Source organism: Tiliqua scincoides, chromosome 3 (assembly GCF_035046505.1).
Source record: "Tiliqua scincoides isolate rTilSci1 chromosome 3, rTilSci1.hap2, whole genome shotgun sequence".
Classification (NCBI taxonomy): domain Eukaryota; kingdom Metazoa; phylum Chordata; class Lepidosauria; order Squamata; family Scincidae; genus Tiliqua; species Tiliqua scincoides.
Window position 1 is genome coordinate 126,386,882 of NC_089823.1, and position 15,408 is coordinate 126,402,289.

General features: G+C 40.8%; 2 protein-coding genes across 2 annotated transcripts in view; one reads left to right on the forward strand and one right to left on the reverse strand.

The window, feature by feature from the left end:
- Positions 1-7,318, forward strand: part of RGCC (regulator of cell cycle) — a 29,807-nt gene extending 22,489 nt beyond the window's left edge. The window contains exons 3-5 of the mRNA XM_066622458.1: positions 4,331-4,438; positions 6,598-6,660; positions 7,041-7,318. Coding sequence (XP_066478555.1) covers positions 4,331-4,438; positions 6,598-6,660; positions 7,041-7,048 — 179 coding nt within the window. The 3' untranslated portion in view covers positions 7,049-7,318. The remainder of the gene's footprint in view (positions 1-4,330; positions 4,439-6,597; positions 6,661-7,040) is intronic.
- Positions 7,319-11,670: 4,352 nt separating this feature from the next.
- VWA8 (von Willebrand factor A domain containing 8) overlaps positions 11,671-15,408 on the reverse strand; it is a 127,518-nt gene continuing 123,780 nt past the window's right edge. Inside the window, exons 44-45 of the mRNA XM_066619382.1 lie at positions 15,087-15,325; positions 11,671-13,623 (exon numbers count right to left, since the gene is read on the reverse strand). Coding sequence (XP_066475479.1) covers positions 13,515-13,623; positions 15,087-15,325 — 348 coding nt within the window. The 3' untranslated portion in view covers positions 11,671-13,514. The remainder of the gene's footprint in view (positions 13,624-15,086; positions 15,326-15,408) is intronic.

Genomic DNA, 15,408 nt, shown 5'->3' on the forward strand with positions numbered 1-15,408 from the left:
TGATCTAATGGAATGAAACTAGGATGACCAGATGTCATGACTGCAAAAGAGGACAAAGCACCACAAAATGTAGGACATCCAAGAAAAATTTAGGACATGACAAAAGCTAAAAATACTTGTATATTGATTTCAGGTGGTCAATTTAAACACTATATTGTATATTAAACGTAAAACTATATTTCATATGATTACAAGAAGGCTATGCACTGCCTTGGGGGCCAGTCACAGTGAAAAGGAAGCCTTTTAAATTCTTTTCTAGGACACAAGGCTAAAAAACAGGACATGTCCTGGAAAAAAGAAGACATTTGGTAACTCTGAATGAACTTATGGCTGAATGCAGGATAGCGCCTATACTGATGCATTATGGGGCAACAATGGAGGGGCATTCCAAACCTGGTTATGTGTCATTAAAGCCATTTTTTTTTTACTGATTTGGTATCCACTGATGTTTTTTTTTTATTTCACAGAGGGTTCTGGAATGGAACCCCAGTGGATAACAAAGCACGACCTATACTGCTATTCTAAATGGGATGTATATAGCAAAGCAGTGCTAAGGGACATTTTTGAGGGTAAGGCTTGAGATTTTTTCTTTTTTTACAAAAAAGGAAGATGCTTTCCTGAAGTATAGATTTGGAAAGGCTCTCAAGGTTAGGACATAGTGCAACCTGCCCCCACCCCTGTTTCAAGTTTTGTAAGCCCTCTGATGAAATTGGCTGAAAATTTTCATGTTGTAATATATATATTATACACAAGACTTGGGTTTTTTCTTTACTTGCTCTTGAGCTATGAACAGCTGTCAAGCACATGTATAAGAGCAAGAAGTGAGGTAATTTCACCTAATAAACACTATGATTCCAGCAGTGTTGCTGTTACAAAAAAAAAATAGCTAAGACTGTGAAACAATTGATTAAAAATATAGTAGAGCTGGCAACACTGAACTGGCTTAAGTTAAATGTCTGCCAGTTAGCTGAGCGTCTTGGACTTCCTCCAGGCTACTGAGACCTTGCTTCATATTAAATGGCATGAGGGCAAAAGTCTATCTTAAGTAACTCCATCAAAAGTTATTTTTAATAAGCAAGGTTTGGCCTCTCACACGTCTGGCAAAAACATGGTGATCCACCCCGATCAATCTGATGCAGTTTTCAAGACACACTGCACTGGGGTAGGGGAGGGGAAAATAAGCATTTCAGCCCCAAAGATTCTCAACTTAATGCCTCTAATTTGGTGGACAAGGAAGACACCAATAATGGCCACTTCTGTAAGGGTTAAATAGGGTCCTGAGAATGATCTGAGCATGTGTGACATGTAACTGGTACACTTTAAAAAAAACAAACTTTATTTTCATTTGGTGAAAGATACGTATAGCCCAGGGGTGTCAAACATAAGGCCCGGGGGCCGGATATGGCCCGCAGAAGTTTTTCATCTGGCCCTCAGGCTGTCAGGTGCTAAGCAGTGCTGAGGTGTTACTGCTGAAACAGCAGCCCACATGAAAATTGGGCTCTCCCATATCTTGAAATATGATCAGGATTTGTGTATTTTCTTTTCTGTCATTTGCAACTAATGAGTTCCTAAGTGAGAAAAATTGCTTGTTTTTGCTTATGATCTGTTTAATGACATCACTTCCGGCCCTCAGCAGGCACCATGAACTCTGTTCGGCCCTCGGTATGAAACGAGTTTGACACCCTTGGTATAGCCAATACACTTAACCATTACCATATACAAGAAAAGAGAAAAGGGCAGAAATCATAATACAGGTTCTACATTCAATTACTTAAGTCATGCAAACTTTAAAAAAGTATTTAAACATTTTCTAGCCATACTGATGTGTAAATAAACCCACCTCTACCATATCATAGATGGGAAGCATAGTATTGGTACCAATGCTGACTTGCTACTAGTCCAGGATGATTGACTGGTGTTTCATCAGCTGGAGTAATGACAGGAAATGATAGTGTTGCTCTTGAACCTACAAAGGTAGTGTGAGGTCTGTTACCCGGAGTGCAAGATCCAATTACACACCAAGGGAAGGTGTAGCAGATAACAGCTTGTTTATTGCTGGTACCAAAGCAAGGCAGCAAGGAGGCCAGTTGCCTCAGATCATGTGCAAGTGTTAGCTAGAAGCAGCTAGCTTTTTATACTCGGTTCACAGCAATATGTTCAACAGGCAAAAAGTCCAGTAAATTTCCATCCTTGCTGCACTCAAACACCCCCTTTACCCCTGCTGTTGATTGTTGCTTTGGCAAGATAATGCAGACTGGCTGTGTCTGGTCTTCAAGGACTAGGTTACTAGGGAGCCAGGTGCTGGTGGCTTATAGCTTCTTGCTAACAATCATTTTAGGACTAGAGTCAGAACTGTTGTTAAAATGGCATTACTTTGGCCAGAGTTTAGTGAGAGCTCTTGGCTCACGGCATCAATAGCAAAGAACTTCTTTCAAGCTTTGGGTTACAGGGGTGTCTCTAGGTTTTCTGCCTGCTCTGGTATGCTTCCACTATGCTTCTATATATTTATAAATAAAACAAGTATTACAAATACACTATCTGTTTCCAGCACCTACTCATCCAAAGAAAACTAAATCCTGTCTTGCTCTTACCGGAACTAACTGCTCATTGCTCTGTAAACTGGAGAGCCTATAACAATATGTTGCTGACAAGAATGGTGGGCAATAGATATGGACTTTGTGGAAATGGATAAACTTATGACTTAAAGAGAAATCAACAGAATTTTTTTAAGAACTGGAAACCAATTACTGACTTTCTGCATGAGAGAGAGAATAATGGGTTAATGAGTTGTGAGTTTGAAGATTAGATTGAAAGGAATAGAGAATATTAATCTGAAATAATAATCCGAATTAGAATAGTTATAACAAGAAAAGGGGCTGTTGGAGATATAGTATATATGGGTGGAAATTTAGATTAAGATATAAAGCTGTAAGTAATTAGAACATTCTACTTTGCCTGTGTTACATTAGAGGAGGTATTTGCATTTCTTAATGTATCTTTAATGTTGTTGACTGTCTTTTTTCTTGTGTTTTTCTTTTTATTATTATAAATAAATGAAATAAAAATTTAAAAAAGATACTGGCAAGTGAGTGAGGAAGCTATACATTTGCCTAAAGTTAAGGAGGGCGTAGCCATTGTTTTCTCCTCTCCCACCCTTACAGCTCACTGCCCCATGTTTACCTTTTGATAAATGTGTGACTTCATAAGTTATTACACTTTGAGGAAAATTCTTTAAGGAGCTGTGTATATTCCATTACAAAAGGAAGAGTAAGTATTCTAATGGTATATGGAAAAACTATATGCATCTTGTGGAAGAGCTATAGAGCCTTTACATTTACCCTCACTATATTGTCAGGTTGGTGTCTAGTTTCCATTAAAGAGCTAGCTAAAGTGACTGAGTTCAAAAGAGTGAATCTAAGCAATCATTATGACTTCCCAAGCAGTGATGTAGAACTTAGCTACCATGTAGGTCACTCAGCAACAGCAGGAAAAACAAGTACTGTCTTTACTGATGGTGACAGACATGAGAAGCCAGTGTTATATTCAGTGGGCTGGCTGCCTTGTGCCAGATTACATGAAATATTTCACAAACTAGTCCACTTGGCACACAGCAGAAGAACTCTTTGTGAGCTGCACATAGACCATAGCCGAGGAGACAGAATGCAGCTGGTAGAGGGGAGAGAAAACAGATGCAAGGAGTGTTAGAACGAAGCACAAAAGCCAAATAGCATTCAATCATGAGGAAGCAGCCCTTTGAAGCAACTGTACCATCATCAATGAGCTGGTGCCATTGTCCTAAAATGTGTTTTATAATTGTTGTTTGAAACCTTGTTCAGTCAATAGGTACAGGAATGAACTATAACTGAAGTGCTGATATCCTGATTGCTTACCTGGGTCTTCAGATTATCTGTAATCAGAATATGTAGAAATCTGTCTAGCCACAGAGGGAGTAGCCTTTGTTTACTCTTTACTAAAGACCCAAAATGCCACCATTTGGGATTCAGATCTGTGGTTAATGAGATTAGCGCAAAAAATTCCTTGGACCATATTTTTTTCCTGCATAATTAAGCCAATACCCCAGATGAGGTACACAATGATTGCTGCTGCACGACTTTAAAATCTCCACATCAGTAGGTGTTTTGAATCTTCTTTCAGCCTATTGATCTTTGTGGTGATGGATTTTAATAAAGTCATAATTGATTAATTCCACCAATTATCAAAATTGTATGTATACAATTATACAGTATGTATACTGTGATCTGGGGAAAGGTCACTACTGGTGTTGCACACTTAAAATATTTCTGGTTCTAAATGTCTCATATGTTTATAGGTGCAGATTCACTCTACAGAAATAGTCTCAGCTTCAGTGACGAAAAGCTAAATTCTCCAACACTTTCTGCTACAGCTGTATCCACTCCAACAGTAGCATCTCCCAAAGGTAATACCGTAACTCTTATTTAGGAAGTGTGATGTTTTGATTCTGAATAGCACAGGTGTGTTCATAAACAAATGTTATATGCTGACTACCCTCTTCCTATGCTATGTATAGGCAAATCACTGTGGACCATTTCAGACATTTTGAAAAGCTCTCTGTGCAGAGCATCCCCTGATGATTGCTCCCAAACGTTTTGTACAGGTGTTGAATAACATGGAGACAGAATAGATGCCTGCGGCAAACCACAGGCCAAAGACCAAGCTGCAGAGCAGAAGCTCCCAATGCTACCTTCTGGGATCTACCCACCCAAAGGCATGTAAACATGGCAAAATGGTGTCCCCAAGTCTGACTCCAGGTAGGCAACTCAGAATGACATCATGGTGATGCTGTCAAAAGCTACTAAGAGTTCCATCAGGATTATAGGGACATGCTCCCCCTATCCAGTCCTTGGCCACCTATCAGGGCGACTAGGGCTGTTTCCACACCAAATCCTGGCCAGAAGCCAAACTGAAAAGGGTCCAGATAATTTCATAGGGGAAGTCCTGGATTTGGGATAATACTAACTGCTCAAGCATCTTGCTCCAAACTGGGAAATTTAAAATTAGCTGGTAATTTTCCAATACGTTGGAATCCAGGGAGGGCTTCTTCAGGAGGGGCATACCTCCTTTAAACAAGCAGGCACCATCCTGTCACCACATGACACATTTATAATCTTTCTCCCTATCATTTGGCCAGTCTCCCCCTCCCCTCTGAGCTGTTCTTACCAGTTGAGCAGACATATAGACAGCCTCATGCTCTAGTGGATCCTGTACACATTCTCAGATGTACAGTGTGAAAAGAAGCCATAATGACAGGCCATTCGGGTGCAGAGATGTCCTCTGTGGAAACTTGCAGTACAGAATCAGAGTCAGGACAGATGCAGACAATCTAGCAAATAAATCATAGCAGGCTTTAAATTCACTTGGGACTGAGACTGAAGAGGCCCCACAATGTGTTATGTTCAGGGAAGTATTATTATTATCATCATTATTATTATTATTAACAGCATTTATATACCGCTTTTCAACAAAAGTTCACAAAGCGGTTTACAGAGAAAAATCGAGTAACTAATAGCTCCCTGTCCCAAAAGGGTTCACAATCTAAAAGATGCAAAACACCAGCAGGCAGCCACAAGAAAAGACACTGCTGGGGTGAGGAGGGCCAGTTACTCTCGCCCTGCTATATAAAAGAGAAGCACCCACTTGAAAAAGTGCCTCTTACCCAATTAGCAAGTATGCCTTCTTCATTGCCAAACACCACCACACAGTAGACCCTGAAATGGAGTCTAGCCTGTGCTTGGTCAGATCTGTCATGAGTCTTCCTCACCATTGCTCAGGGCGTCTGTGCATTTCACGAAAAGCCAAGAAACATATACAGTAAGATCAGATGGAATTCCCTCTGAATAGGTGCATGATGCATTTCCTTCATCCCTGAACAACTACAGAGATGCTCCATGTGTCAGTGATTGCAGAAAGGACTGTTTTGAGATGAGCCTGAGCCTTTCCATATGATCTTAAGCACTGTATTGCATATTCTATGCAACTGAGACATGTAGATGCAAATAATTAACACATTTTCTGCTTTCTTTCCACCCTTTTTGAAAGTGGAAAGGTCACAAAAGTGATACTGGCACCCTTACTTCCTTTGACCCAAGTAGGCACCCGTCTATGAATAGAATATTACTGTAATAGCCAATGTCTGAAGTGGTCCAGTACCAACAAGGAATTTCAGGTATTGCAGCTAGCACGACTCACCTGGTCACTATTTTGGGTCTTTCACAGGTTATTTCTTTAAGAATTTAACTGATAGCTCAGATGCTAGGAAAGGGACAGCAATGGCTGAATAGCACATTACTGCTTTTCCTTTGCTGCCATGATGTCCTAGCATTGCTGTGTCCAGTAGTGGCAGCAGCTGTGCAAATTAAAGGATTACTTTCCTAGATAAATTTAGATTTAATTTTAGATCTTTGCCAGAGAAGGGTAAGCAAGGTCTTCCTTGCAAATGGTCACTTATTTTGGTAGGAAAGTTCTGGAAATAAAAGTGTGCCTGTCTCTCTGATAGAGGTGTGAAATCAATGTTGCCTTTGTGCAGAGATTACCGTAATCTTGTGCTTATTTTTCCAGCAAAGCTTGGAGACACAAAAGAACTAGAAGATTTTATTGCTGATCTTGATAGGACCTTGGCAAGTAAGTAGGATAATTGGCAACCTGATCCAGATGATCTGCAGGTAGTTGGAAAAGGATTACTACAGATCCTATCAATTGGATATTGACCGTGCATGCATGTTCCTATTTATACTCTTTGCATGAATGTTACTACAGATTTCAGCCATGAGGGCTGGGTACTCATTACTGGAATAGTTTGTGAAACTTATGTTGGTAGCATGTGACTAATTAAGGTCTTGGTTGATGCTCTCTTGCAGTGTTTTATGTCCTTAAGTATTTTGACATTTGTCCCTAATATCCTGTTAATGATTGTAGAGGTTAAGGAAACTGACCCCAAAAGTGGCATGTTTATGTTTGACAGCAAAACATATTAATGAATGTCCTGTCTGATATTCTTATAGACATGTAAAACAAAAGTGGTTCTGGCAAGACACCTGCCTGCAAAAGGATGAGGTTGAGCCTGGCTGATTCCCACTTGATCCATGTCCAACATGACAGAGACAGAAATGGATATCCTCATCTCCCAAGCATATCACCTGCCATCTTCGCTTACACTTTTAAACAGTCACAATTGTTGTGTCTTTTTCTGCAGACAGATTCAAATAACAAAATGTGTGCATGCTGTACTCTTTTTTTTTTTTTAATATATAGTTTAAGATTAATATAAAAGTGCTTTTCTGGAAATATTTTGTAATTTTATATAGTTAACTTTAATGCTTTTAAGTTACAATATATTTTTATACAAATAAAATCTGAATTGGAATTAAAAAAAATTAAAATGGTATAAAAAGGAGCTTAATTATTTTATACATGCATACCAGCCTCTCATCTGGAAAGCTCACAACAGTAAACTTGGTACATCTCTATCCATGTACTGGCTCAGTCATATACTGGCTGCATTAGGTGCTTTCAGTTTATCCCTGTGCACTTTTGTCTTCACACTTCAAAAGTTCCATCTTGTATCAATTAATACAATAGTTGGCTTAAATTTCTGCCTCTCCTTCCATAGTACCTACTTACAATGATGAGTTGTAATCATCTGATATGACAGAAGTGGTTAGCTGTAGCAACTGAGCTTTCACTAGATGTCAAAATAATTAGCTGACCTCTAGAACCATTGCGCATGAAAAAGGCATACATAGATTAGTCCAACTGCACTAAAAGAGGATTGGCTTTATGAGACTGAATTGGGAATTTGGATTCTGTACAATGATACCCATCCCAAAATCTCTCTTATGTTTTCCCCATGTTCACAACTTAAGAAGGAAAAAGATGTTTTCCAGCTAGTCAGCCTCTTCTTTCATCTGTTTTACTTGATGATTGCTATCAAGGCAACATACATTTCTCTCCATAAAAGGGTACTATTTCCCCTTTAATAAAACCAGCATTAAAAAAAATGCATTGGGCAGCTTCATAGCATTCGTCTTTGTAGAGAGCAAAGAATTATTTAAAGAAATACATTTGCATCATGAAAATCAAGGAAAAAGATGCCCATTAAAAAATATGCCTTTGAAAAAATATGCACTGTGCACATTTTCAGTCTCATGGTAACTCATCCCAGTGGGTAATGACACTGGTAACTAATGAAGTTGACATGAAATGGGAGTTATATGATCCCATTAATGGGCTCCCATGAGAATCTGCACAGCAGCAATATTGGGGAAGTTGAAAAGTACACTACTCACATTGAAGGCTGCTGTCCAAAAAGTAAGCAGCAGTTAACAATGGTAGAAAAAGCTTCCTAGATGTTACTGAGAGTGGAGAGCAAGTTGAGATGCTGAAAAAGTACCCCGTAGAGTAGCTTGGATCAAGGGTTTGTGTAAGTCTACCTCGTCTTGGAGGCCTTTCTGCAGGCACCATGTGGAAAAGATTGGGGCAGGTCATGTCTACTTGCATGGCATTGAATTTCACAGGTATATTTTACACTTTTTTCTGAAGCCAAAATGCAAAATGGACCATGAAGGAAGAGACTGTATTTCCATGGACACACTAAGGTGGCCTGTCTCCCACCTTGTGATCTTTTGTCATAGCCTATTTCTGTAGAATAATAGTCTATTATTATTAGACTAACTACACAAAAAGGAGCTTAATTTGTAAAAGATTTATGATGTTGAATTTTGCAGAGAGCAAAAGTCTGAAGTCCCCCCACTTTGATACATATAGACTTTCATTCCAGTGAAAAGGAGAGCAGGTATTTTTTCTTGGTCTCTTGCACAAAAGAAGAGGCAAGGGTTCTTTCTTTGCTTGTCAGAAGACACACTGGTCACAGTTTAGCAGTAGACCTAGAATGTGGATGGAGATGCACACCCGAATGCATAGCCACCCAAGATTACAGTGTGGGTAGGCACTATTTTCATTTGGCTGTGCATTTAGAAGAACATCTTTATGGGTGCAGCTCCTAATTGTGTATTTCAGGTATACATAGGCTAAGGTGCAGTAATGTAGAGGGTAGCTGGGGTTTGAGGAAGAATTTCAAGGAAAAGACATCACAGAGGTGAGCTAGGAAGAAGTTCAAAACATAAGAGGCAGCAAGAAAGGGGCGGAGTTGGTTAAGGGCATGGGGAAATCTTTCCATGGCTGAAGTTGGAAATGTGACAAGGCAAATGGCATTTTAACAGCAGAGAGGCAAGGAGGGTCATGGCCCTGGAGGAAAGTATCGAGAGTTTCTGCTAGATCTGAAAAAAGATAGGAAGCCACTGTAGGGGATTAAGGAGACATGTGATATGGTCATAGCAGTGAGGTGAATTTTTTGGAAGCAAATTTCTGGATGGAGGAGAGGGTGCTGATTTGAAACAGTGGAACAGTGATGAGAAGCATGAGTAATGAGCAGGGCATAAGCTAGAGTTTTCATGGGGGGCAAATGTGTTGTAGGGAGAAAGAGTGCAACTGACTGATGTAAGGTTTCAAGTCTGTTCATCAGGGTAGATGGTGATGTCAGAAGAAAGGGAGTAGGAGGGATAAAAGGGATGAAAGATGAGTTATATCTCAGGGGTGTCAAACTCATTTCATACAGAGGGCCAAAGTTAGCATTCACTAGTAACATTATTAAGTAGCGTTATTAAGCAGCTGATGGCCAGAAATCATATGTTCTCATATACAAGTTCATTAACTGCACATGACAAGAGAAAATATGCAAATCTTGACCATATTTCAAGATATGGGAAAGCCCAATTTTCATGTGGACCGCTGTTTCAGTGGTAACACCTCAGCACTGCTCCGCAGCTGAGAACCTGAGGGCTGGATATAAAGCTTCCAGTGGCCACATCCAGCCCCCAGGCCTTATGTTTGACACCCCTGTTCTACCTTATTAAGCCTGAGGTGCCAATGTAACATTCAGACAGATGTTACAGATAATGTAATGTTTCAGATAGAGACACTGTATGCATGAAAAATGTTGAGGGAGGGAGGGAGGGAGGGAGGGAGGGAGGGATAGATAGATAGATAGATAGATAGATAGATAGATAGATAGATAGATAGATAGATAGATAGATAGATAGATAGATAGATAGATACAGGTGGGTGTCATCTGCACACAGATGGTACTGAAAGCCATGGGCTTTGACAAGGTCATCTAGGGAAGCAATGTGGAGAGAGACTACCAAGGGGCCTGTGGATAGATCCCTGAGATACCCTTATAGACAGGGAAAGCAGAAGAGCTTTCCCTGTGGAAATGCTAAAAACCGGCCATTCCTCTTCTTGATTCTTCTGAATGCAAGAACAAGGCCTTAGGGCAGCACTGCCCAATCTTCTTTGCTCTGTGCCACCTCCCGGCTCTGCAAACACAGTGTATGGCTCCTGGAAGTGATTAGCAATGGTGTCACCAGTTACTTCCAAGTTCAGAGACCCACAGTGGAACTTCAAAACTCCAGGCTTAGGACAGGTGGGAGGGCTTTTCAAAGCGCATAAAAACTGTGCACTGGAGCTCAACCCACCAGTCTGAGCCTCCTACTGCTGTTTTAAAGGTCCGTTGTGAGTTTTGCTGCCAGCCATTGATCCACAAACCCCTGGGGGAGTGCCTTGTGATGCCCCACCACAGTTTGGGAACTCCTTCCTTAGAGGCTTAGGGGTGAGCTACAGATTAAGAAGAATAGCATTATGAATTGGCCCATTTAAGAAATCACATTTTAGTGTTCCATCAATATAGCAACAGAGAAACTTCGCCTCTGGAAGCCTAGATCTTTGTCCTAGCAATTTTCCTGCGTTGGTAGGGGTCCGCTCTGGAAGCCTAGCTAAAGCTGTGAAATTATGAAGCTTCTCCCAAATCCCTTCCCAACCTTCCAAAAGTATAAATCTCTTTATGATTGCACTAAGTTAACTCAATGAGGCAGTGGGGAATATTCTGGAAGGAACATTTTTGGAGAATTATTAGCATTGCAGTCAGGTTTTTTTCCTACTGCATTTTGTTAAGAGCAAGAACAGAAAACAAAGATCTCTAGACAGTGCTGTTCTCCACCTACAAAGAGGCCTCTTTCAAATCTTAGAATTGGGAAAACAAGTTCTTATTGTTATACAAGACTCTGGATGCAGCAGATGGGCTATTTAAAGGCACATTTCACTGCCTGCCAAAACTGCTAAACTAGGAAGAGGCCAGAAAATTGACTGACCAGCATTGTGGACATCATGCAAAATACAGAAAACAAGGAATAGTTGAAGTGCTCAAAAGCTAAATTAAGAGGGATTACTAAAAATAAGCATATTTGGTGAATAACTGCAAGGGTTTAGAAGTAGAAACTCTGATAATTTTCACTAAGAAATTCAGTCATGCAGATCACTTCTCTGTATCTTGTAAGAAAAAAATGGTTGAAAATTTATTAACACTTATTTATACTTAATGCTCAAATTCCTACTTAGGATCCTGGTTCAGACATGGTGTGACAAGTTATGTTCAAGTGAGGGAAAATGCATGTGTGAACACAACAGGTGTTTTGTAGTAGTGTTAACGCTTTTTACTTAGAATGTGGCTTTTCTCTTCTTTGAGCTTATAGGGTGGAAAAGAACTATGCCTATGTATTAGAGCACATGGAGAGTAGCTTCTGAAAGAATGAAACACAGTTTATTATCTCTGTAAAAAGGGGGGGAGGTAATATGGCTTCTTTAGCATTTCTTTAGACTTAACACAATGTTACAGCTTCATGCTGGACACAGATAACTTTGGCTTAAGACACTGGGTCCCAAACCTTTGAGCATTGGGATCTTCTTTTTTTAAAAAAACACTTTATCGGGACCCACCTAGCTTTATGAGACTTTAAAGAAAGATCTAGAAATAAACTGTTAAGCTTCCTGCCAATGTTCACTTGGTTGTCTCTAGCATTCAGGCTGCTTGCCTCCTATGAACTTGCATGCTGATTGTGTTTGGGGAAAAAGGAACAGGCATTCTTGCTTAGGGCAACTGTAAAGAAGATAAATGAAGGTAGTGTATACCGGAGAGACACACATGGAGATAGGGCAGAGAGAAGGTTCACCCTTTTCTGTGATTGCCGGTATTGGGGGTGGAAATGAGAATGTATCCCCTGCGGATACAGGGTGATGCCTATATTTCTGATCTTTTCCTTTTGTTCATTGCAGAGCACTTCCCATTAGACTGAAATTATCAGTATCTTTAGTTTATAGTGTTATGATTGCCCTGGGAATATGGAACTAAGTCTTAAGATAGTTAATTCCATAAATCAACTTGCAGTTCTTGTACATGTAGCAAATACAATGGAAAGCTGTTAGCTAAGTCTGAGTTCCAGCCAGGGCCTAGGAGAGGGGGTGAAGAGAGTATTTTGTACCTGGGCCCAGGGTCAGAAAGGGGGCCCAGGAGCCAAAGGAGGGGCCCCAGAAATTTTGGGGGATCTTACACTCTAGGCCCAGGAATGCATACATTCCTTAACAGTGTCACTTGTGGAAGCAAACTGACCTACGACAGTAGCTCTTTGGCTTGTGGATCCACTTACCATGAAGGAGTGTAGAGGAGCTCAGCAACACAGCTGTGGGACTACAGTTGTTGGAGAAGCAAGTTTTGGTGTACACAGGAAACTTTCCATTCTAGTGTGAGCCTAAATACAATGACACTCATCTCCTGCAATGATTTTATATATTTGGAAGATTTTAAAGAGACTTAGGAGTGTGTTTTGTTTTCCATACTACTGTATCTAGCTGCCAGCGCTGGGCAGGCAGGTAGACCTGAGCTCTGCATTGGGAAGTCTGGTAGACCTGGGCTCCAAAGACCATCCAGCTGTTGCTACTTCCCCCTGCCTATTTTGCCCCCATTCTGGCCACTCCCCCACTCTGTTTCACCCCTTCCCCTTTAAAGGGGCCCAAAAGAAATTTTGTACCCCCTGATAAAATTCCTCTCAGAGGCCCTGGTTCCAGGTTCCACAACTGAATTTTTCCAAGATAATAAAATTGCTAAACATAGCCCACTTTTCTCATTGACCTTTCAGAACAAGTCAGTTCCTAAAAGTATATGACAAGAGAAGTTTCTCAACTGAGTCCCTGGGTTAGTTTTGTGTATTGAAATGAAGCACTGTATACATGTCAAGGAGTCCTTGTTTTTGATACATTTCTTGTGTATGGCACAGGATTTTCCAGAGCTATACCAGCTTCTAAAATTAATCACTCAGAAAAATAGCATCCTTTATGTTGTTTTCTCCCATAGACAGATACTCTGCAAAGCAGAATGTCTAAGAACCAGTGAACAGAAAGTGCAAAGTTATCAAACGGATCTGACCATGGGTTAAACCAAGCTCTACAGTCTGGACATACTTATTCACATTATATTTACACTCTAACATAAAGCACACTACAGTTATCAGCACTGTAATATGAGATCATTATCTTGATTATTATGAGCTTTTTCTAAATTAAATTGTCCATCTATTTATTGTCACTTCCTAGATAGTTGATAGAATGGTGCTGGTGAAGATCTGCTGCAAAATCTGTGGAATTTCCTTGGTATCCATAGCAATAAAAGACCGGCCTGCTGGTAGTGTCCTTTGCAACCTAAGAATATGAAAAAGAAAATTACCATTGCGAATGTATACCCCCTACAATAAAATCAGAGAGTCTTGAAAGCTTCTTAAGGAAAGCATGAATGTTTCACTCTTTACTACCAGGGTGAGCTAAAAGACTCAGAAATACTTCAGTGGGAGTAAACAGTGAAAAAGTTTTCACTGTTTCACACAAGTTTTCATACAAGTTTTTCTGCAGCACTACAATTAGGACCAATCCTATGCCAGGGCAGTGCTGGTGGCCGACATGCTATTGTGGTAACTGCCAGCAGCAGTAAGCCTGCTATGCTGGTAGCCATTGCCCGTTGGTGCTGGGCCTCACCAGGAAGACACTAGACCACAGCAGCCAGCAGTAAGTGCTCCCAGCAGCTGGCAATGAGGCTTTTGGGGGTGGGGGAAGGGTGGAATTGGGAAGAGGATCAGGCCCAGGAGGAGGAGGGGAAGGGACAGTGGCAGAGTCTGCCACAGAATCCTATGCCCCCTCCTGAGCCGCCTGACACAGGCCTTCTCAGCTCTGTGGGTGCAATTCTGACAGGGCCCATTGGCGGGCAGTTGAGCTTTACCTTGGGTAAGTGAACAAATGTTCCCTACCCCTGAGGAGACTCTGGTGGCTACTAGACCACTTCTAGACCTTTCTGCACCAGAGTACCATAGGATTGGGCTGTCTGTTGACTTTCTATGGACTTGCATTTGTATATCATTCTATGCTTGCATGGCAAAAGATTTATAGAGCAAATAGGAACACACACACAATGAAAAAGGTTTCTGGGTACTCACTGGACTCTAGACAATTGCAGAGGTTCATAACTTTAAGAAAAAACACCAAGGGAGCAAAAAAGCCTCACTGGGCAAAGAGGCATGTTCAAGTGATGCTCCTCTTATATAGCAGGGGATAAGTAATTGTCCCTCTTCACTCCCAGCACAATGACTTTTCTAAGGGCTGCTGCCAGTGTTTGTTCTGCTTATTTTTAGGTTGTGAGCCTTTTTGGGACAGGGAGCCATTTAAATTATTTTATTTTGTCTGTAAGCTATTTTGTAAACTTTTTTGTCGAAAAGCAGTACACAAATATTCTGAACAACAACAGTAATAGTAGCAGCAGAGAGAAGAGGGGAGGGGAAAAATGGTCATGCTGAGCTCTGGTGGGCCTGTTTTCTTCCATTCCACCTCTGCCTGGAAGATCTCATGCCACTGAGAGCTTTAGAGCAGGCAGAGCTCAGCATGACATAAAAGAGAACTCTCCCAGGCTCTCTGTAATGCATGCTGACACAAATTTGTGCAATGCTGGGCATTTTACCTTGCTAGCTAGCCTTATTTGGCAAAAGGGTGTGTGGGGGCCTACACAACATGCCAGATGGCCCTTAGCATGATCTAAAAGCATCAAGTATAACAACATTTTAAAATATACCTTTTCCTGGGGGTTTAGCTTTGTTTTCTTGCACTATGAATTTCCTTACCTGGCTGCTTGGTCCCCCAAAGATCCTATGAATATGGTAAAAGCATTCACTTGGGGGTTGCTGGTCAGAGCTTGGGCAAATCGTGCTGGAGCAATACCATAGCGTTCAAGATTGGCATCACTTAAGACGATAACAAAATATTCATCTGCCTCTTCTTTTGCAATCTCCCGAATAGCATGCTCTGTAGCTTCCAGCGTATGATCTCCACTCATGCAGAACTGAGCGTGGGCATGCATTATCTGAATAGCACAAGAAAGCCAATTAATCAGAGGTACTTAATTGACATATACAAAGGAACAAATCTTCTCCAATGCATTCTGAA